This window comes from Cydia splendana, chromosome 2, assembly GCF_910591565.1.
Source record: "Cydia splendana chromosome 2, ilCydSple1.2, whole genome shotgun sequence".
NCBI lineage: Eukaryota > Metazoa > Arthropoda > Insecta > Lepidoptera > Tortricidae > Cydia > Cydia splendana.
In genome coordinates, this window is record NC_085961.1 from 28336389 (window position 1) to 28359461 (window position 23073).

The 23073-nt window shown below is 36.6% G+C and overlaps 1 protein-coding gene across 2 annotated transcripts in view; it reads left to right on the forward strand.

Moving 5' to 3' along the window:
• LOC134806077 (neuropeptide CCHamide-1) overlaps window positions 1-23073 on the forward strand; it is a 61636-nt gene that overhangs the window by 21451 nt on the left and 17112 nt on the right. The window contains exon 3 of one of the 2 annotated variants that reach the window (XM_063779345.1): window positions 22325-22402. The exons of the other annotated variant lie outside the window; for it this stretch is intronic. Coding sequence (XP_063635415.1) covers window positions 22325-22402 — 78 coding nt within the window. The remainder of the gene's footprint in view (window positions 1-22324; window positions 22403-23073) is intronic. 2 annotated transcript variants of the gene reach the window in all.

Below are 23073 nucleotides of genomic sequence, written 5' to 3' on the forward strand. Positions count from 1 at the left end.
CAGTGTCAAAAGTTTACCAAATATAATTGATACAGCTCAAATTACAGACTTAAAAGATGAGATCACTACACTAACAGTACAACTAAACAGCGCACATGAAGAAATAATAAATCTTAACTCAGAATTAAGCAAGCTAAAAAAAGAATACGCCGAATTAGAGAGGCAAATTATAGTACTTAAAAACTTACTTAAAGAAAACAACTGCGCTTCTGTAAAGAAAGGAACGCCTAAACAAGTCAAACGAAAGAAACTAGGCACCACTCCAAATTATATTGAGATGAAAACGATTACACAGAATATATGTTGCTTAACTGAACAACAACCTAATTCGAATGCCTACGACAGCAGTAAAACAATTAAATCACAACAATGTACTATTCAAGAAGTAAACGATCTAAATGTAAGCGGCCAAACTTACCGAAAACATACTATATTCGTATTCGGCGGCCAGCAGTGCGTGGGACTTGCATCAAAACTAATTTACATGCGTCATAATATTTTTTCCAAGGAATACGACGTCCGATCATTCATAAAGCCGGGAGCATCCACAGAGTATATTCTGGAAGCACTTAGACATTGCTACTTTACGGAAAATGACAAAATTGTTCTTTCGGTTGGGGAACATGACACTAATATCGTAGACATTGTCAATAGTCTAGACTCGGCACTAGGAATTGTTAAAGCTGGTTCAATTATTGTAACAGCTATCAGTGATAATAAAAATATTGATGTTAATGTTCTTAACTATATGCTGCAACAGTATTGTACAAATAAAAATATTAATTTTGTGAACATAGGAAATCCAACATTTTATAGGTATAAGGTGTTCTCAAGAGACTTGTGCAAAAGAGTTAACTTAAAAATAGAACAATTAGACTATAAAACAGAGTATTACAACTTTGGAAAAAATATAAATGGCCAAGATATCCCTAAAACTAAACCCTCAAAAGGCACAATCCCGTATTTGTTCGAGAAAATGAGACGGCAATCAGAGTTCAACAACTTTACCATTCAAGCTCCTCAAGCTCCACAAGCAGAAAATAAAAACACTATAATGTATTATTTTAAAAAAGTTAACAAGCAAAGTAACAATATAATTGACGAAAACTCCAAAAGCGTTTGTGAAGTCACGAATGCAGTCGAAACGTTTAACACTGAACTTAGTACGCCAAGATTAAATACATCTAACATACCCAAGAAATCTCTTTTTCGTCCCCAAAACGAATAAGTCATTCATAGTTTTTCATCAAAATATTGCTGGAGCCCTCCACAAAAAGGATATTCTTGAGTGTGTTTTACAAGAATTTAGAGAGGAACAGAATATTGATATTGATGTTATATGTCTTACTGAAACCTTTCTTATGTCAGGCACTGAACACTATCTAAATCTTGCAAATTATAATGTGGCCGATTTCTACTCACGACAAAACAAAAAAAGGGGAGGAAGTTGTATTCTTATAAAGAATGGCATTGACTACAAAACCATTACAACTAAATCAAAACTGGCCTCTTCATTTAACTTTGAGATGTGTGGTGTAGAAATAATTGAACAAAAACTTATTATTATATGCATATACAGAACCCCTAACTCAGATTTAGATGTTTTCTATGACAACCTCAATAAGCTTTTGTTAGATATTACCAGTAGGCGGAACAAAAAAATAATCATCTGTGGCGATTGGAACATAGACATGCTAAAAATCAATCGGTATTCCAATGAACTAAACGCTATTCTCGATAACTACGATATGCGTAACCACATTAGTGTACCTACTCGACAGGCATCTTGCCTGGATTTAATTACAAGTAATATTTTGAAAGCAGAATCGGAAGTACATGAGCTTGCTTTAACGGACCATAACACTGGTCAGTTGCTTTATGTTCCGATAAAAAAATCCAATTCAAATAAGATTAAATACTGGCATGAGTACAAAAGAGACATGAGCCAAGAAAATCTGGTAAAGTTCTATAGCTGCATTTCTGCTCTATCCTTTTCTGACGTCTACCTGGAAAGCGATACTGATCGAGCATTTGATTCATTTCACGACACTCTTGTTTTGTTTTTTAATTTATGTTTCCCAGTAATAAGAATTAAAGTCACAAATAAACCCGTTAAAAATCGATGGCTCACAAAAGGGTTAAAAAAAAGCCTTAAACAAAAACGAAACCTATTCTTGCGATGCAATATGAGTACAGATAGTAAAACCAGCAATAGATTAATATATAAACAATATAGTAAAATTTTAAAGAAATGCATGTTGAGTGCTCAGAAACTTAACAATAGGCGCTATATACAGAAATCGGAAAATAAGTGTAAAGCAACATGGGAAGTTATTAAAGAAACGATTAAATCAAAAAGCAGTATTAGCTGTACGGACACAATTATTGTTAATGATATGATTTATGATAATCCAAGTGACATATGCAACATATTTAATGATTTCTTCGTGGATGTTGCAGGAAAAAAGACAGATACTCAAGTCGCTAGTAGCAATGATGTGAATATGGGAAGCTCAATAAAAAATATCACAAATAGTATGTACTTGACACCCATCTCTGAAGAATTCACCAGAAAGATTATACTAAATCTCAGAAACACAAAATCAGCTGGTTACGATGAAATTAATACTCAAATAATTAAAATGTGCGTTGATGCTCTAACGCCCTCGCTTACTTTCATTATAAATTTATCTATGGAACAGGGAAAATTTCCAGACAAATTGAAGTTTTCTGTAGTGAAACCTTTATTGAAGAAGGGACCCAAAACTAGTTTAGATAATTATAGACCTATCACGTTAATACCAGTTTTATCAAAAGTTTTTGAAAAGGTGATGCTGATAAAAATAAATGACTTCTTCAATAAATATAATGTACTAAGCACTGCTCAGTATGGTTTTCGAAAGAACAGCTCTACTTCCTTAGCAGCATTTTCACTTATAAAATTAATAACCGAGAGCCTGAATGATAAAATCCCCATAGCAGTATTATTTTTAGACATGACTAAGGCTTTCGACCTTGTTTGTCATGAAAACCTTCTATACAAATTAGAAAAATATGGAATTAGAGGCAATGCATATACTTGGATAGAAAGTTATTTAAAAAATAGGGAGCAATGCACAGAAATTACTTCACTGAATAAAGGTGAAAAAAAGGTTTATAGGTCACATTTCCGTACAAACATCAGTGGGGTACCTCAAGGGAGTATATTAGGCCCAATTCTATTTCTAGCTTATATTAACGATCTTCCACAATGCATCAGCCATCCATGCTTACTATTTGCTGACGATACAACAATTGCAATACAATGTCGAAATAGTGATACGTTTGAAGCAGATATAAATGACGCTCTGGAAACTGTCATTGCCTATTTGAGTCAAAATAAATTAAGAATAAATGTAACCAAAACGACATTAGTGCAATTTCAGACTTATAAAGCCAACCCATTAAAAGTAGATGTCACTTATAGGGACGAGAAAATTACAGAGGTTGAAACTACGAAATTTCTAGGGTTTAATTTAGACAAACATTGTAATTGGAAAAGTCACATTGAATCCATTTGCTTAAAAATTAATAGGTTTTTATTTGCCTTAGATAGAACACGAAAAGTGGCTTCACTTGCGGCCGCCCTTAGTGCATATCACGCTTACGTCTCATCTACATTGAGATATGGTATAATTCTTTGGGGCAACTCCGTAGATGTAGATAGAGCGTTTAAGGCACAAAAAAAGTGTATTCGAATATTGAGTCAAGTTGGATACCTAGAACCATGTAAGCCATTATTTATTAGATTAAGAATATTACCATTGCCATGTATATATATTAAGGAATGTTGTCTATTAGTAAAACAGCACCCTCAATTCTTTAAAACCAGAGAGGAGGCCTATGGTTCAAATTCCAGATGGAAGCACAAGTTAACTCTGCCAAAATCCAACTTGGTATTATTTCAAAAAAATGTTTACTTTATGGCAATAAAGGTATATAATAAGTTACCTGATGATCTAAAAAACAAACCAACCACATTGTTCAAACATTATTTAGATTCTTACCTACTTAAGCATTGTTTTTATAGTGTAAAAGAGTTTCTGGATCAAACTGATTAGCTTCATAGTTTAGCTGTTTGATTGTACCTAGTTATATTTTAATATATTGTGTAAACCAAAGATATATATGTAAGAATTAGATATAAGTAAAAATATTTGTACACCGACTTCACGGTAGAATATGATGGAACTTGCATTCATTCTAATTTAAGATCACATCAATGTACCATATTCTGACAAATAAATACATTTCATTTCATTTCATTTCATTGAAAAAAAAATTATATATTTAGGTAAAGGTTTCGTTTTAACAATACAGTTAATGGAGTCTCCTAGTAAGTATAATTATACCTGTGACAGGAGACCCCGCTCTTCCCAGCTAACATTTTTGTTCTAACAATTTATTCGTTATACATTTAAAATTTGATTTAGTTTAGTGTAATCTAATCTAAAAACTACCTTACACTAACTTAAGCTAAAATATACATTTTTATTATTATTAAGTGTGTGCGTGTGTGTGTGTGTGCGTGTGTGTGTGTGTGTGTGTGTGTGTGTGTGTGGGAGTATGATTCTACTATTAATACATCTATACTGCAAAAGAAATAAGGGATTCTATTTCTTCATAGGTTAAGGATTTCAGTTTTTCTGTAACTGTAATTTTACATTTGTTTGATGTCAGGTTATAGATAGATACATAATTATTTATAGCATTGTAAAGTCTGGCAGATTGTGATTCATATTGCCTTTTTGCGAATGCAGACTTACATAATGGTACTGGTTTTACTCTTAATGTCCTTCTTCTGGAATTTACGCCCTGATTGTATTTAACGGTAGGGTGAATTTTTAATATTGTTCTTAAAATATATAGCTTTCTCATAGAGAGTAGACCTGTGGTCCTATATAGCTCTTTAGTGGAAAAGCGTTGAGGTTTAGAGAGCATAACTTTAATTAGGCATCTTTGTCCTCTTTCAACCTCGATGAATTTGCTTTTATTGCCACCGCCCCAGACTGGTATACAGTAAGACATAATGGATTGTCCAAGGGTAATATATAATTTGATTAGCAAATTGGTGGGAGCAATTTGTTTTAGGATTTTAAAAATCCATACAATCTTCCGTATCCTGTTAGTAATGTACTCAATGTGTCCGTGCCACGAGAGTCGCTGGTCAATAACTACACCAAGATATTTAGTTGACGTAACCTTTTCTATTTGTTGTGTGCAGTTACAGTTCAGGGGGTCGGTCAGGTCACAATTGTGAATTTTTATTTGTTGCTTGTGTGGCGGCTGTAGTATTTTATATTTAGAAAAACAAATAAAGTTAGTTTTAGAGGTGTTTAGTGATAGTAGATTTGATCTTAGCCAAGTTGATATAATTGCAAGGCTTGCTTCAGCTTTTTTATAACAATCATCCCAAGTATCACCGCAAATGACCATTGCCGTATCATCTGCATAGGAAAAGACCCGGCCATCCTGAATAGTAAGACTAGTCAGTTCGTTGATGTAAATTAGAAATAATGTTGGGCCTAGGACACTTCCTTGAGGAACGCCATATGTAACCGGTAAAGCCTCACTCACATAATTTCCAATTTTTACTACCTGGCTTCGACCATATAAGTAATCTTTAAAAAGTTCCAAGGCCTTACCTCTAATTCCTACACGTTCAAGCTTGTGCACAAGAGTAGCGAGAGAAACAGTGTCGAATGCCTTTCGAAGATCTAAGAATATTGTCAAACATTTTTTTCCTATATCAACTTTTTGGGTAATCAAAGTTGTTAATGCTAGTGCTGCATCTTCCGTAGATTTTCCTTTTCTAAAGCCAAATTGTTGTGGTGATAAAATTTCATATTTTTCAAGATAATTTATAAGTCGAGTATTTATTAGTTTTTCAATTATTTTGGATATTGCTGGCAGTACTGATATAGGCCTGTAATTGTTGACATCATCTTTATCGCCACTCTTATGCACTGGTGTAACCACCGCTTGCTTGAGTATTTTGGGGAAAACTCCTTTTGCAAAACAGAGGTTGGCAAGATGACAGATCACTGGTACAACCGTTTGCCTAGATAGTTTTAAGAATTTAGTAGGGATACCATCGCATCCTGCAGCGCTGTCTGTTTTTAAGCTAGCGAGAACAGTATCTACTTCTTGTAAGTCAGCATCCAGTAGAACAAACGAGGAAATGTTAGTTTGAGTGGGTATTGTTTTCGTGTAGTCAAGATTTACAGGAGGACAAGTTATTTTTTCAGCTAGTTTTTTGCCAATATTTGCAAAAAAACTATTCACGTGATTAACTGAGCTCGATGGTGTGTTTTTAGATGTAAGTAGTTCAAAGTTATTAGTTTTTGTAGATTTGTAATGTGTGATGGTTTTTATTGAGTTCCAGAGAGATTTCGAGTTTCCCGCTGATTCATCTAACATTTTTTTATCATGGATTCTTTTCAGTCCATTATTTTAATATACGGCCGGATACCCGATAGTAACACACTTTCCGCCCGGATACCGGTAACATTGCTTGATTTCGGAGTAAAAAAATTGGATCTAAGAAACAGTCACGGTCATAATTATACCCGTATGATATTTTAAAACAATTTAAACATTTCCATTCATTGCACGTGCACTCATTTCGAACCCAGAAATGAGTCCGCGCGAACTACGAAACAGGTCAAAACCTGCACAATACGCACCTGAAAAACCGAAATGTAGGTATAGGTCCGCCGGCCGAATATTAGGTAGCCGGATACCGGATATTCGGCCTGACCATCGGCATCAGTATCCGGCCAAACAACTATCCGTTGCATCTCTAGCGCCAATCACCAATACGATCGCCAAGGTCGTGTCGAAACCAGTTTAAAATCGTAACAAGTTGTTAAATCTGGATTGGGCTCATGATCTACACTCTACATATTATAGGTAGGTACTTATGGCGGGGGTTATATGCTTCCACTTTATCCTACGCGACCTTGCTTTTTGCTTATCTACGATTGATCTTTGGATTAAACGAAGTTGATTAAGCGATGCAAGGCTGTCCCCCAAACATTCGGAAGATAACGGCTCAAGTGGTTCAGTCTACGTTCTATTTCTGCCTTGGTATCTGTAGGTGTAGATACTACTGACTTCAGGAGGGCGATTATTGAACTTCGATCGCTCGATTTCGTCACTCGAAAATCGTTGGAAAAAGACGAAATGCTAATTTTTGAAATACGAGCGATAGAAATTTGGAATCTAGTGGTATTGACCACTCGTTTTCATTTCTATTATTAGAATTTAAATGCCTGGGGTTATTATTGAATGAAATACACGAAATCGAGCGGTCGAAATTCAAAAATCGGCCCCCAGGTCCTTGTACACTTGATTTGCACACAGTGACAGCGTTTGTTTTTGACACGGCGCGGCGTCGAACAGGTTAAAGTTAGTAGTATTAGTCTTCGACCTCTTCGTAGCTGATAAAGGAACGTTCTAAAATATTTTAGTAGTGGTAAGTGTTATGCTTTGGCTTAGTTTTTAGGTATTTATCATTTTGATATAGGCAAGTATCATAACGATCAAATATTTATTCATAAGTACACACATAAGTCAAAAATACAGAAATTAAAATGTCAATAATAATAAATACCTTAAACTAAGCCAAAAATAAACAATCAAATCTAAAATAATATTTTAACAACACACTACTAAATTATCAATACACTTATAAAGAAGAACAAAATCATATGATTCTCTAACATTTCATCAAAAACAACGTATTTTTACACTAACCCGCAAAAAAGATTGTAAGATGTGACCCACGACTGTCGGCACTTGAGTTGTTTACTTGACTGTGGAAGGTCTGTTGACCTTTGTCATTACATATTTCCTAAAAGGTTTGGACTTTAACCCAAAACTTTGTTTGAATATCCGAAAATATCTTAAAAGCTCAAATAGATAGTATTCACTAGTAAATGTGGGTTACATATTAAATGTTACTTAACTCTAATATAGCGTAGTTCTATTTTTGCATCTTTTAAAAGTCGTGTGAGCTACTTGAGCGTGGGTTGGTTATGTCAAAAGATAGTGGGAGTTCTAAGAATTGTAAAGAAAAATGTGACTATTTACTTGAAAACTTCACTTGACTATATTTTTAATCGGTGCCTTTACTATATACATTTTCAATATCAAAGAAGCGTTCACTTTCAGAAACTGTTACCCAACCAAACAAACAAAAGATAAAAAAGTAACAAAACAATGACATTAATATTTATGCGATCAGAGTCCAAAATAATAAGTTGTCCAAATTAAATCAAAAAAGTCCGAAAAGCGTCAGAGCTAATAAAAAGAAATGGGACGATGGCGGGTGAGTTGTCCATATCCACGTCCCCAGGCGATTCCCAGCTATGAGCTTGGAATTTATTATTACTTCCAAACTATTTGTTATTTTTACCACTTAATTGTTTAATCTTTTGTGGGTTTGGGACAGGAATGGCGGCATTTTTCTGACATTTCGTGATATCGCTTTTTGACGAGAACCTTTAGGTACACTACCTACAAGATCTTTAAATAGTAAACGTTTATTACTTTACTTAGGATACCTACCAGAGAGGTGCAGAAAACATTATCGGTCGAGCAACGGTGTATCCCATTCTAACAATATATTTAAAAACTAGCGGCAAAAACTTAATTATAGCAGCACACTCTAGGGAGCAAAAACTAAAACCTCCTACTTATCTAAGATGATGTGTCTGTCGTATCATCAATCTTTTACATAAAACTATGAATAGTTTCACAGATAAATTAAAACATGAATTAATTTTACCGATTTTCAAGACCGAAGTGATCATATGAAACGGCCTATAAAAATAGTCTTCCGTCTTAACTGCGAAATTGCATGAAGAAATTCTGAATAAATTCATTGATAAATTCGCCATGCACTTTTACGGCTGATGATCCTAAATAAAATGTTTCAAATTTATATACATAGTTTAGGTAGGTACTTTCTAGCAATTCTGGCCCACTACGTACAATAGTCGTAAAAGACATTACAAAATGACTTTGAATTTAGACTCTATTGTGAGAGAATATGAATGAGTTTTCGGATAGCTGTACGGCTTGCGGTTCGTATGCTAAGCCGGGTTGACGTGATTGTAAGGCACTAAATATGCATATTTTGGGACAAAAAATAACCAATGTAACTCCTCAATTTCTATGCAAATTTTGATAACAATCGATTGGATAGTTTAGAAGTGACGGTCTAAAAAATAAACAAAAAGTTATGTTCAAACGTAAGATAAAGTAATTTCAGCATTGAAACAGTAAACTTACGCGGGATTCTAAATTACTTAAAGGGATTCCAGTAGAGTTACCGAGTTGGAAGAGTTTAATAATCTCCCCTTTAAATTAAACTTGCCCCGAAAAATACTGAGGATACAGTAAATATAAATAAAAACTCAATACAAACTCATTTAGGTATATGCTATCGTTCCATCAATTACCATCTAAGTTAAACGATTAAAATTAACTTAATTGGATGTATGAAGCCAGTTCACGCCATTTATATTTTTCCACACGGTAGGTACCTACTAGTATCACAATTTTATGAAAAATATACTTCAATGGCATTGACCGGCATAGGTATACCTACTCGTACAGCGAGATACTATACTAGATAATAGTTTACTTTCGCTTGTGCTATTCTATAGAATATAGTAGTCTAATAGTGTTAAACGAGAACGACGGCCGAGAAAATATGCGAAAATCAGACAAAGTTAAAATACAGGCCTTTTTTCGAACAGGGTATTTCGTAGCTTTCTACGTTTACGTTCTCTTCAAAACGTCTTTACGTTTTGCCATAGGACCATTTGGCGGAGCAACGTTTTTACAAGACATTTTCGTAAGAGAAAGAAACATTTTGCAAGTGGGCATTGTCCATACTACTTAGTGGCTCTGTAAGGTGTTGACCTAGAAAACACGCATGGAATCACCATTTTGATTTATTTTCCAAAAATAGAAATAATAAAAGAAAACGACATTAGTTACTCTGCTACTCACATGTTAATTTTCTTATTACATAGTTTACTTACTTATGAAATTGTTTAGTTTTTACTTTATTGTTATCAATCAACTTATTATCATAGTTTTTGCTTTTAGCTTGTAGTTAATCACTAAGGAAGAGTGGTGTTCCTTAACACAGGTATTAATAATAATATACTTATACTAAAAAAAAAAAAAAAAAAAAAAAAAAAAAAAACTCAAATTATTTTCTAGATTTTGTATTTACATGTTGCTTTCTACATTGTTTTTATGAAAAATATAACCCAAGACTGCTGCGTACTATTACATATATATAAGGGTTATAATTGTAACGGTGCGTGTAACGAAGCGTTACACTATCGACCTTCATACTATTTCTGGCACCATACAAATTCTAAATTCCCTTTTGAAATTCAAATCCTATTCCAAATTCCATTCAATGATTTTTATTTTCAGTTCGATCACATACTCTGATCGATAAACATCATTTAATCTAACAGACTGTACTTCCCAAGTTTCTAAACACGACCGTTTAAGTGTGATTTTTATTAGTAAACGTAATAATTCATAAGTGCGTGCAGTTCAGTATAGTGCTCGTTTTGTGGCCCTGCACACCTTCCAGATATATATCTACATCATCACCAAGGCACATATTGTAAGTTATTTGATTTCTAACCTTCTGAATTACGAAAGTGTTTTTATACATACCTATCTGTTAACACGTAACCTGTATTGTTACAGGTGCCTTTTTATTTAAATAATAAATACCCCTCATCGCTCTGGATCCTGCCTTTTCATTCCCATCATCCCCGTGAGGCTCCTCTACCTGCCCCCTCACACTGGCGCCACCAACGTGCTCAAACCCGGACCTGACAAGACACCCACCCGCCTACGACGCTGAGCAGCCCGTTCCAGTTCCTCCGTGCCAGCACCTGCTCCTACCCAACAACCGCAACCAGCTGTTCCAGTTCTACATTTTTCCTTTTTCTACCAATTTTTTTTTTATATTGTTTGTAATTACTAGCTTTAAGATCTTTTCAAAATTCTAAAAGGTTATAGTCGACCCAACTCAAATTTTCGCAATATCTCTCGGCCTAACATCATTTTATTTAATTTTCTATTTTACAACCAACCTTTTATCTAATCCTCAACCGTTTAACCAAAATTCCCCCCTTAAATAACCAATTACATATACATAATCACGCATCTATCATCATTCATCATCTTATACCAATTTATCTATATCTATTTTCTAATCCCTATTATGCCAGCGTCCAACGCTTTTTGTCGCGCCACGTAACAAAACTCTTAACATAGTGATTACACAAAACATCTATCACATACAATTACACAATCCAAGATTTCCACTGAAATCTCACAAATTGGTTTCAATCCTAAGTGTTTTTAAAACTTAGGATTGAAACCAATTTGTGAGATTTCAGTGGAAATCTTGGATTGTGTAATTGTCACTGAAGTGCGAGCCAATCCTGACTTACGGCAGTACTGTTGGAGATAATCCGATAGCTTATCCTTCACCCGATTAAATAAATATACACAACTAAGCCTAATATCACAATAAACTTCTCCTTTCGATTCAATAAAAAATAAAATTTAATAACTACATATTTTATTTATATTGATAACATCAGTTAGGTATTCTCTTCGTGATAGGTATCCACTTTAATAAACAATGAATCCAGCACTATTAAATAAACCTGAACTCATCTATGAGCTCAAACTCAGGAACATTCAGTTCCCAGCCACCGCGCAGGCTGATGATTTAAGACAGCTCCTCACTCCAAATTTATTCGCGGACCCGTGTTCGAATCTCTCCAGCCCATATGATCTTGAACAGGATATCACCGAAATTAGCAGATGCCTCACAATAGTTTCTTCTCAGCTACAGCTTGCGACCACCAACCAAGCGAAGCACGATAGAATAGCGGTTTTCTTATTTCATTTATATAACAGAATAGAACGTCTCTATATTACCACTGAATTATCTCCAGAAATTATTGACAACTATTCGAAAATATGCGAATTATTGTCAAAATGTCAAACAAAATTTAACATGTCACAACCGTCAACAACAACGTCAACTTACGCGTCAGCAACCTCTTTGATAGATGATTCCACAAATTTAGACCTACTTGCTCGAAAATTAACCAACCTCTCTGAAGCAAAACCAAGCGATTTTAAAAAATTCAACTATAAAGGCGATAGTTGCCCTTATGATTTTATTCGAAACATCGAAGAGTTTGCAATTGCGCGTAACATTGACGACAAACGCTTACACAAATATATATACGATTTTTTATCAGGCATTCCTTTAGATTGGTATAGGTCAAAGAAAACAACCCTTACAGATTGGAAAACATTTAAAACCCACTTCTTAAAAGATTTCGAATGACATGACCATGACCACAACTTACTACAAAATATACATTCCCGTAAACAAAAACAACATGAACGAATAATAATGTATTTTTCAGCCATGGAAGCCCTCTTTTCCAAATTACATGAACCCCTTTCTGAAAAACAAAAAATAGATATCCTCCGTAGAAACATGAGCCCTTATTACAGTTCCAGATTAGTTCCTACAAATGTTACGTCTATAGACACATTATTCCAATCGTGCAAATGGTACGAAAGCTGTAGTACTACCTCTACTTATAGCTCTAGCAACTATACCAACATTCAACAAGATTCTAACCATACCCCCCCTTCCCAACCGTATATACCACCATTCCCATTTAATAAACCGGTCCATACTGTAACAGCACCACCTTCTACGTTACGTTACTCCTGTCCGCGTTGCAGAACAAACGATCACTCTTTAGATATTTGTACAAGTAAAAATATAGTATGCTTCCGCTGTGGCAAACAAAATGTCACTTTTGCAAAATGTATAGTTTGCCATAAATTTCCAAAAAACGCATAAAGGAGAAAAGTAACTTAAATAAAACTACTGCTACAGAATGGAACCAATGGTTAGATACCATTAAATTATTTATGTCATCATACAATACTACATCAGCACTTTTCACTCAAGATCCATACGATGAACGACCTTATGTCAACATCCAGACAAATAATTTAACTTTATGTGGCCTCTTAGACAGTGGCAGTGCTTTAACTATTTTCGGAAATAATTCCCATAAAATTCTCTTATCCCACAATTTTACCATAAATTACGACCATAAAGTCGTAGGCTCTGTAGCCGACGGCTACCCTATATACTCTATTGGTACAATTCAACTACCAATTTCGTACAAAAATATTGTGGCTATTATTACCGCTCATGTTATCCCTACTGTAAAGCAACCCTTGATTCTAGGCACAAATTTTTGGAGAAAATTCAATATAGCTCCCCACATATTACCTGACATAACGTCATATTCTGATAAACATATAGATACCCTAGTTATTTCCACCTGTGACCAACACATCACTAATTATGACAACCTTTCTGAAACTCAACAGTTAATTTCAGATACTATTATTGAAAAATTTAAAAATATTTCAACAGAAACCAAACCCTTAGGACGAACCCACCTCATTGAACATCACATAGATACCGGTGACCATCCACCAATCAAACAGCGATGCTATAGGCTTTCTCCAGAGAAACAAAAAGCTTTATGCAAAGAAGTTGATGAAATGCTAAAGCTTAATGTTATCGAACCCTGTGAAAGCCCATGGCTAAACCCTGTCATAATAACTCCTAAAAAAGATGGAACGTGGCGTTTTTGCATCGACAGCCGTAAACTAAATTCGATTACGCGCAAAGATGCCTACAAACTCCCACTCATTTCTGACATTTTAGATAATCTAAAAAATGCTAAATATCTATCATCGATAGACATAGCAAAAGCATTTTGGGAAATACCCCTACGCCCCTCTGATAGACCTAAAACTAGTTTCCACGTACCCTCAAAAGGCATGTACATGTTTCGCGTAATGCCTTTTGGATTGACTAATGCCCCTGCTACCCAACAACGCTTTATGGATGCGTTATTCCCTTCTGAAAACCTTGATAACTCAGTATTTACCTACTTAGATGATATTATCATCATAAGTAATACTTTCGATGAACACATCACTTTACTTAATAAAGTTTACCAAAGGCTAGTACAAGCCAACATTACTATAAACTTCCCCAAGTGTTCATTTTTCAAAAAAGAACTTAAATATCTTGGTTACATAGTTAATGAACACGGCTTTCAAACAGATCCTGACAAGGTTAAGGCAATACTTAACATCCCACCTCCCACAACTCCTCGAGAAGTTAAAAAGTTCCTAGGTGCAGCAAGTTGGTATAGACGCTTTATCCCCGATTTCAGCACAAAGGTTGCACCACTAACTAAACTTACCTCCACTTCCAAAAAAGCACCACCATTTAAATGGACATCACTAGAAGACAATGCCTTCAAATCCATTAAAGAAGCTCTAGTCTCTACCCCTGTTCTTGCTTGCCCAGACTTCTCAAAACCCTTCGCAGTCCACTGTGATGCATCCAGCTTCGGCATCGGTGCCATGCTGACCCAAGAATTTGATGGCGTTGAGAAACCCATTGCTTATATGAGCAAATCCCTAACTGGTCCCCAAAGAAATTACTCAATTACAGAAAGAGAACTCTTAAGTGTCTTACTAGCCCTAGAACATTGGCGTTGCTATCTTGACAACGGCTTAAAGTTCACAATCTACACAGACCATTCCGCATTACAATGGTTTCTCCATCTAGATAATCCAACCGGACGTCTAGCCCGCTGGAGTATTCGTCTATCTACATTTAACTTCGAAATTAAACATAAACGTGGTAAAGATCATCTAATCCCTGACGCTTTATCACGCTTACCTTCAGTAGACGTTATTAACTACAATAGTTCTAATACCAATGACGACTGGTATAATAATATCTACGCTAAATACAGTTCTAACCCCAACACCACTCCAGATTACATAATACATAATAATAAATTATACCGATACTCAAAAACCCCTTCGTTACTCCAATCTGAGTATAATTGGAAAGAAGTTATCCCACTAGAGTACAGAATACCCATTATCACAGAAAATCATTCCACCCCAACTTGCGCTCATTTCGGAACATTTAAAACATACAATAAAGTTAAATTGAAATATTTTTGGCCAGGAATGTACAAAGATATTTCAAATTTTATTGCCAAATGCGAGACTTGCTTAGCTTGCAAACACCAAACCCAACTAAAACTTGGCCTAATGGGTAAACCTAAGCAATGCTCTCGACCCTTTCAATGCATTTCAATAGATTTGATCGGCCCCTTGCCTACTACACTAAAACACAACAGATTCATCTTTGTCGTTACTTGCTGTTTTTCAAAATATTGCCTCCTCTTTGCGATTAAACGAGCTACTTCATCAGTAATCGTTCATATTCTAGAAAACCTAGTTTTCCTAGTGTACGGAATCCCACAGACCATAATTCTTGACCATGGTCCTCAATTCGTTAGTCAAGAGACAACGGATTTATTCCACTCCTATCATATCCCAAAAATACACTATTGCGCAATTAAATGCGCCCAACCAAATCCCGTGGAGAGATATAATAAAGTTGTTACCACAGCAATATCCTCATTCATACAGGATGACCACAGGAATTGGGATATCAACCTACATAAGATACAATTTGCTATTAATACTTCCGTAAATGAAACAACAAATTATACTCCTTCTTTCCTTGTATTTGGTCGCGAATTAGTCACATGTGGATCAGCATACGATAAATCTGATCTCACAGATGATATTATATTCGCGCCCAGAGACGAATACGCTGATAATCTTGGTCTTCTCCAGCCTGTCTTCTCCGAAGTACAAGCCCGTCTTTGGAGAGCACACCAAACCAATTCTTCATCGTATAATAAACATCACCAACATTTCGAATTCAACGAAAATGACATCGTCTGGAAACGAAATTACGCAATTAGTAATTCTCCTAAACACTATTCTGCTAAACTTGCACCCAAGTTTATTAAATGTTCTATCCTAAAAAAAATATCACCCTTAGTATATGTCCTACAAGACATGTCCGGCAAAATGCTCGGACGATGGCATATTAGAGACCTTAAACCTCTCCCCAAAATTCTAAAATAAACAATATACTGTTTTTCCTTAATTAGATTCTTATTTGGCTCAAACTTAGCTACTTTTCTCCTAAGCTCCTAACTTGTAAAATATTGTATATAATGTTATACATTTATAATTATATCTCATCCCCATTATACATTTCGGACTCATTACATTTCGTACATACCTACTTAGTACGAATTTATACGTTCATTTATACTATTTAATTTATATAACGTTATATTACGTTCATATAACGTTATTCAAAGCTAACTCTACCAGAGTTAGAACAATACTTATTTATATATTTCTTCCCTTGACATAACGTTCATATTTACGTACTTAGGTACATACGTACCGTACAGTACATTTATTAATTCCATTAAGGAATTATCTTATGATATTTTGTAGTAATCCTACATTCCATACGGCATTATTTTGTTGAATAAATTTCAACAATCGTACTCTTTGTAGGTACACATTATTGTAGATATTATATTTAGATTCATTAATATTCAGCGGATGGTTACTGATTAATAAGCCTTAATACCAATGGAGAGCGATTTAATGAGTACGTCCTCTACTTAAAGGAGTACTCTATTGAAACTTATTTTGGTTAAACAATTAACCAAAATTTTATAAGATGATGTATGAATGACATCCTGCCCCGCCCACGGCTCCCGCTGCCGGTGGTGTAGTGCGTCGCATGCGATGGTCTCAAACCATTAATGAGAACGTCAAAGCTGATCTGCTTCAGGGGGGGCAACAATCGCCCCCGAGTAATGCGCTTTGTAAACCAGGCATTCGTGGGGACGGATATCAGGCCCCGCGACTACATGGCCAACGTTACGGAGCGCATCGACTTTCTAAAGCAGAAAGTCTATGCATGGGCAAACCGTATTCGCCGCTACAGAGAGCGTGTGGACCGATTCCAGCAGAATCGTCTTTTCCAGAGTGACCAAAGGAAGATGTACCGAAAGTGGGAGGTAACCAACCTTCGTGCATCCGACTCGCAGCCACCGGATGCTACTGTCATGAATGACTTCTGGCGTAGCATCTGGTCGGTGCCTGTCGGACACACCGAGGGGAGTTGGATGAGTGTTGTCGAGCGTGAGTGCGAGTCCATTGAACCTATGGGGGCAGTCACCATCAGCCCCGATGACGTAAGTTGTGCCATCCGCACGGCCCAGAACTGGAAAAGTCCTGGGCCGGATGGATTGCAGAACTTCTGGCTAAAATGGTTCCGATGCTCGCACTCCTACTTAGCAGCACAATTTCAACAAGCCCTCGAACTTGTCGTCCTCGTCCCACCTTCCTTAACAACTGGTGTCACCTTCCTGCTCTATAAGTCCGGTGGTACCACGGAAGCGAAGAACTACAGACCCATCACATGCTTGCCTACACTCTACAAGCTCCTTACATCCATTTTGAGAGCAAAAATTAACGCGCATATTGTCGCAAACAATATTTTGGCCTCTGCTCAAAATGGATGTAGGGTTGGGTCCCGTGGTACTAAAGAGCTCCTCCTCATTGACATGACCATCTGCCAACAAATCCGGCGGAACAAGGGGGCCCTCTCAGCCGCTTGGATTGACTACAAGAAGGCCTATGATTCGGTGCCTCATTCTGGGGAGGGTCTTAGAGCTGTATAAAGTTGATGCAGCTCTGAGAGCCTTCCTAAGCGCGTGTATGGGGCAGTGGACCACAGTCCTTCGTCAACCAGGAGGCGGGGATGACCGACGTGGCCCGCAGGATTTTATAAGGATTGAGCGAGGAATCTTTCAGGGCGACAGTCTGAGTCCCCTATGGTTCTGCCTAGCTCTGAATCCCCTCAGCACCCTGCTGAAGGATTTGGGACTAGGTTGCCGGCTTCGGAGAGAGGGTGAAGTCATTTCTCACCTTCTGTACATGGATGACCTCAAATTATTTGCACCAAATAGCCAAGACTTGTTGGAGCTACTGAAAACCACCGAAGTCTTCAGTAGTGCCATCCACATGGAGTTTGGTGTCGATAAATGTGCGGTTATGCATGTACAGCGGGGGAGGGTTGTAAATTCAACAAATTTACAACTTTCTGAAACAATGTCTTTCAGATCTATCTCTGAATCAGAAACCTATAAATACCTTGGTATGTCACAGTCGTTGGGTATTGAGGACGAGGGTATTAGACGTTCGGTGAAGGAGCGCTTTTTCAGTCGGCTCACAAAAGTCCTTAACAGTCTTTTGTCAGGAGGCAACAAAGTGCGCGCCTTCAACGCCTGGGTAATGCCCCTACTCACTTACTCCTTTGGCACACTAAGGTGGACTCAGACCGAGCTGGACGCCCTGGATCGGAGGGTCCGGTCACTGCTCACCACACACCGCATGCTACACCCACGCTCGTCAGTTATGAGATTGTACATCCCACGGAAGTGTGGAGGCCGAGGCTTCCTAAACGCCAAGGATCTCCACAACCGCGAGGTGTACAATCTCAGGAATTATTTCCTTAACAACGAGTGTGGGATGCATCGTGATGTGGTGGCAGTAGACAGGAACCTCACGCCGCTCTCCTTGGCAAATGAGAACTGGCGCAAACCTGTGGTACTAAGTACTGCGGATCGCAAGGCGGCATGGGAGAGTAAGGTGCTACACGGGCGGTTCTACAAGGCCCTCACGGGACCCGATGTGGACCTGCTCGCGTCGGTGAACTGGTTACGATTCGGGGACCTCTTCGGAGAAACCGAGGGTTTTGCCTGTGCAATTGCGGACGAAGTGATGATGACGAACAACTATCGGAAATATATCCTGAAGGACGGTACGGTCGACATTTGTCGGGCATGCCGCCGTCCCGGAGAGTCACTCAGGCATATCATTTCCGGTTGTTCTCATCTTGCTAACGGCGAGTACTTGCACAGACATAATCTCGTAGCCAGGATTATTCACCAGCAACTTGCTCTTCTGTATGGCCTTGTGGACCGCGAAGTACCGTACTACAAGTACTTACCTGCGCCTGTTCTCGAGAATGGTCGTGCCACGCTCTATTGGGATCGATCTATCATCACTGACAGGACTATTGTCGCCAATAAGCCTGACATCGTGCTGATAGACCGATTGCAGCGCCGGGCCGTGCTCGCCGACGTCACCATCCCCCATGATGAGAATCTCGTGAAGGCCGAGAAGGACAAGTCCAGTAAGTACCTAGACTTGGCTCACGAGATAACCGCCATGTGGGATGTTGATTCGACGATCATTGTCCCGATAGTCGTTTCAGTGAACGGTCTAATAGCGAAGAGTCTCGACCAACACCTAGAGAGACTCTCGCTGGGTGGTTGGATCAAGGGTCAGATGCAGAAGGCGGTAATTTTGGACACGGCGCGTATAGTACGTCGGTTCCTCACTCTGCGGCCCTGACCACCGGCAGCTTGGGCCAAGCCCCGCTGCCGGCGGCAATCTAGGTTAGGTTTTTTATAATGTGTTTATATGTATTTTATATTGTTTTGTAAATGTTTTTATATTTTACTTTTATATTCATATTATAAATAACCTAACTTAAGAGGAGAAATAAATAAGGAGAATAATATACTTGAAAAGGGGCACTAACCTATATTTTGTTAAATAATGCTTGTTAGTGAATAAATAATTGTTCATATTCTTCATTTTCAAAACTATTTTATTATTGACCCTGATCACAAAATTTCACGAGAATTGGTGACGAAATGCGACCTGAAGAGGAGAACATCCGGACATATACGAAAGCATTTTTGTCCAAACTGAAACTGAGACCATCGCTACACTCGGTCAATTAACTGCGCTCACCAGAAAGGAAAGGGTAGTCTTCATCTTCCTTGCGCTTTTAGTCTGCCTACCCACCAGGGGGTGGCATTTGGCTACCGGGCTGAATTGACTTAGCTTTATGTATATTATATCTGTGCCAAGTGAATTCATCCGATACCAAAATTTGCACCTCCCATACATTGGGTGACACTACTTCCCTCACTACTGAGGATTGGCATCAGTCGAACTGAGAGGCGCATAAAATATTAAACTTTTATGCGTTTATAACAAGTTAACAAGCAATTTGCACGAAGTTTGTTCGAGTAAGCTTGTTAGCCTAAAGGTGCATGGACCTAGTGAGTTCGTGTAATACATTATCGTTCAGCTAGCAACTAGGAAATAGTAATGTTAGGGCAGGTCGGCGCATGCAAGGCACAGAGTATCAAAACGACGTATGCAAAATAAAAAAATGTTCTTCCAACCTCTTAGAGAATCAGGTGAAGAGTTCCCAAATAATTATTATTGATGTTCCTTATACCGGGTGTGGCCTGTAACATGAGCAAAAAATTAAACTGTAGGCTGTACTCCTCATACTGACCAACATTTGTTCAGCGACTTTTAAAAATAACTTGTGGTTTGATTTTTATTACACTTTAAAGTTTATTCTAAGACGCAATGTATTGCGAATTTTGTTATGTTTAAGGCGTGACAAGCAACGTCAATCACAATAATATGGCGTGGCGATGGCGTCCATTGAAGATAATATTTATTTTGTATGAAAAATAGGGAGTCTAAATACTTCATAATTTTTAAAAGTTGTTGAACAAAAGTGTCACCGTATGAGGAGTACAATCTATGTTTTTATTCTTTGCTCGTGTTACAGGCCACACCGTGTATAATAAATTAACAGATTTATTTAGGGCTTACTTAGGTGCCTACTATTTAAAATACTTACCTATACTTTTGTCTTTAATTCATGCCTGATCAAGTTATTTTTATAAACGAAACGATAGAAGAGATCCTACCTAAAATTTGAAAAATTTCTCATTTATTATTCTTAATTTGAAATATCACTTTATTATTCAGCCGGACATCAGCTAATAAATGAAATTTGGAAAGTTACAAAACTTTTAAAATGACTTTAAAGTCACTTTAGTTTAGATTATCATTTTAAAATTATTTGAAGTACAGTCATCGTCAAAAATTACGGAACAGGCCCCCTAGAGAACATGCCAATCACTAACGCTACGTAGCGAACGAAACGCAACTGTCAGTGTCACACTAATATGGAAGAGTGATAGAGAGACACAAAGCGTTTCGATGGCGAAGCGCAAGCGATTGTCACCTTGGCTAAGCCGCCAGATTACGCGTCAAAGGTATACCATTATCTAATACGAGTAACTTAAGAAAAAGAGATTATGTCTCTATATGTACAGAATTTTTGACTGTGATAAGTACTTTTGAACGCGAACTGTAGAAATATATCTCTATTAGGAAAAGTATTTAAGGCTGGCAGACACTTTTGGCGCGTTGTTTTATACTTTACTCTGACTGTACCTTATTAAATCGCATAAAATAACATTTACCAATGAATGATCTTGGTTCAGTTTGTTCACCTTTAGCTATATACCTACCAAATGTAACTATAAACTGTTTGCTCTTTCCATCAAGTCATGCCACGATAATTCAGAATGAATTGCACAGCATGTGGTTTCGTATTACATTTTATTGACTTCGCTTGGACACAGTTCAAACGTCTTATATCACATATTGATAGAGAATTTTACATTAATTTCACACTTTTTCACATTTCGACTTTCCTATATTATATATTATAACCCTGGAATATAACTTCACCTAAAAATGAAACCGTGATTCTCGATTGAGTTCACTATAAGTTTGGTTTAACCCGTAATTTTATTTTTGTTATTTTCCCTGCTTTAACATACATAGAAATAAGCCAAAAATATGTGTTATTTTCCTTGCTAAGGTCTAAGTGATTGTTATTTTAGTTGTATATAATAAATATAATAATGTACATACCGAAAATAAATCCTTCGGATTCTACACTATTCAAACAAGTCATACCTACCTACTTACTTAGACACATTAGTTATTAATAACTACAATGATAAAAGAAAGACATTTAAACATATAGTAATATATTATAATATCAATAATTCTAAAGCTAAAAACGACATGCACATTACACAAGAAAATATTAAGTATAGATTAAGTACTCAACTCCACGTCATACCTATCATTAATTATTCTCACTGTCTGACATTTTTTTATTGGTTTTAAGAAAAAAAAATACAGATTCCACTATAAATCTCAGATTAAATGCTTATACATGAAAATCCTGCGTCTAAAATTAGTATTTTTCTATATATTTGTATTAATATGATTGTGTCGTTCACAGAACAGAGAATTAACAGAATAGGTAGCAAGTCAGCGGGTCTCTATGAGAAAGTCAACGGGTGGCGAAGTCAGCGCGGAGGTATGTCAGAACGCATGCGCTTTCGCTGTCAAACATGCACGGCGCGTTCGACTGCCAAATGTCAATGTAATTTACTATAGATGTATGCACAGCTCGATTAATTTCTTTTGTTATTTAGGATAATCGCATTCGTAAAAGAACAAAAACTGGACCCTTTTTGTTTGAAATAGAAATTTTAGAGATTTTTTAACAAATTGTATCTATATTTAATAAAACACTTAAATTAACATGTACTTATAAGTAGGTTCTTGCATTACCGTTTTAAATAAAATAATCATCAAAAAGTATAGAATTACTATGTAAAAATGAATACATTGCTTTTACTTTTCATTTGTCGGATAAATAATGTTTGGTCCAATTTTAGTTCATATTATAGACTGTGCAAATAAATTGAGCAAGTGCTGTACAGAACTTTGGCTGTAAAAATATTCAATGGCAATATACGCAACTAGATATCTTGTGGTAGTTCGAACACATTAACAAAGTATGTAGTTAGGAGGCTTACTTGTTGTATAAGATTAAATGCACGACGCAAAATGTTAAATGTATAAAGTATATAAAAAATATATTAATAAAATCACACTGTAGAAAACTTCGTTATTGACATCACCAAGTGGCACTGTATAAGTTGGAACATTGTAGAGTCAGACCGAGAAAAGTCTGCAGCGATT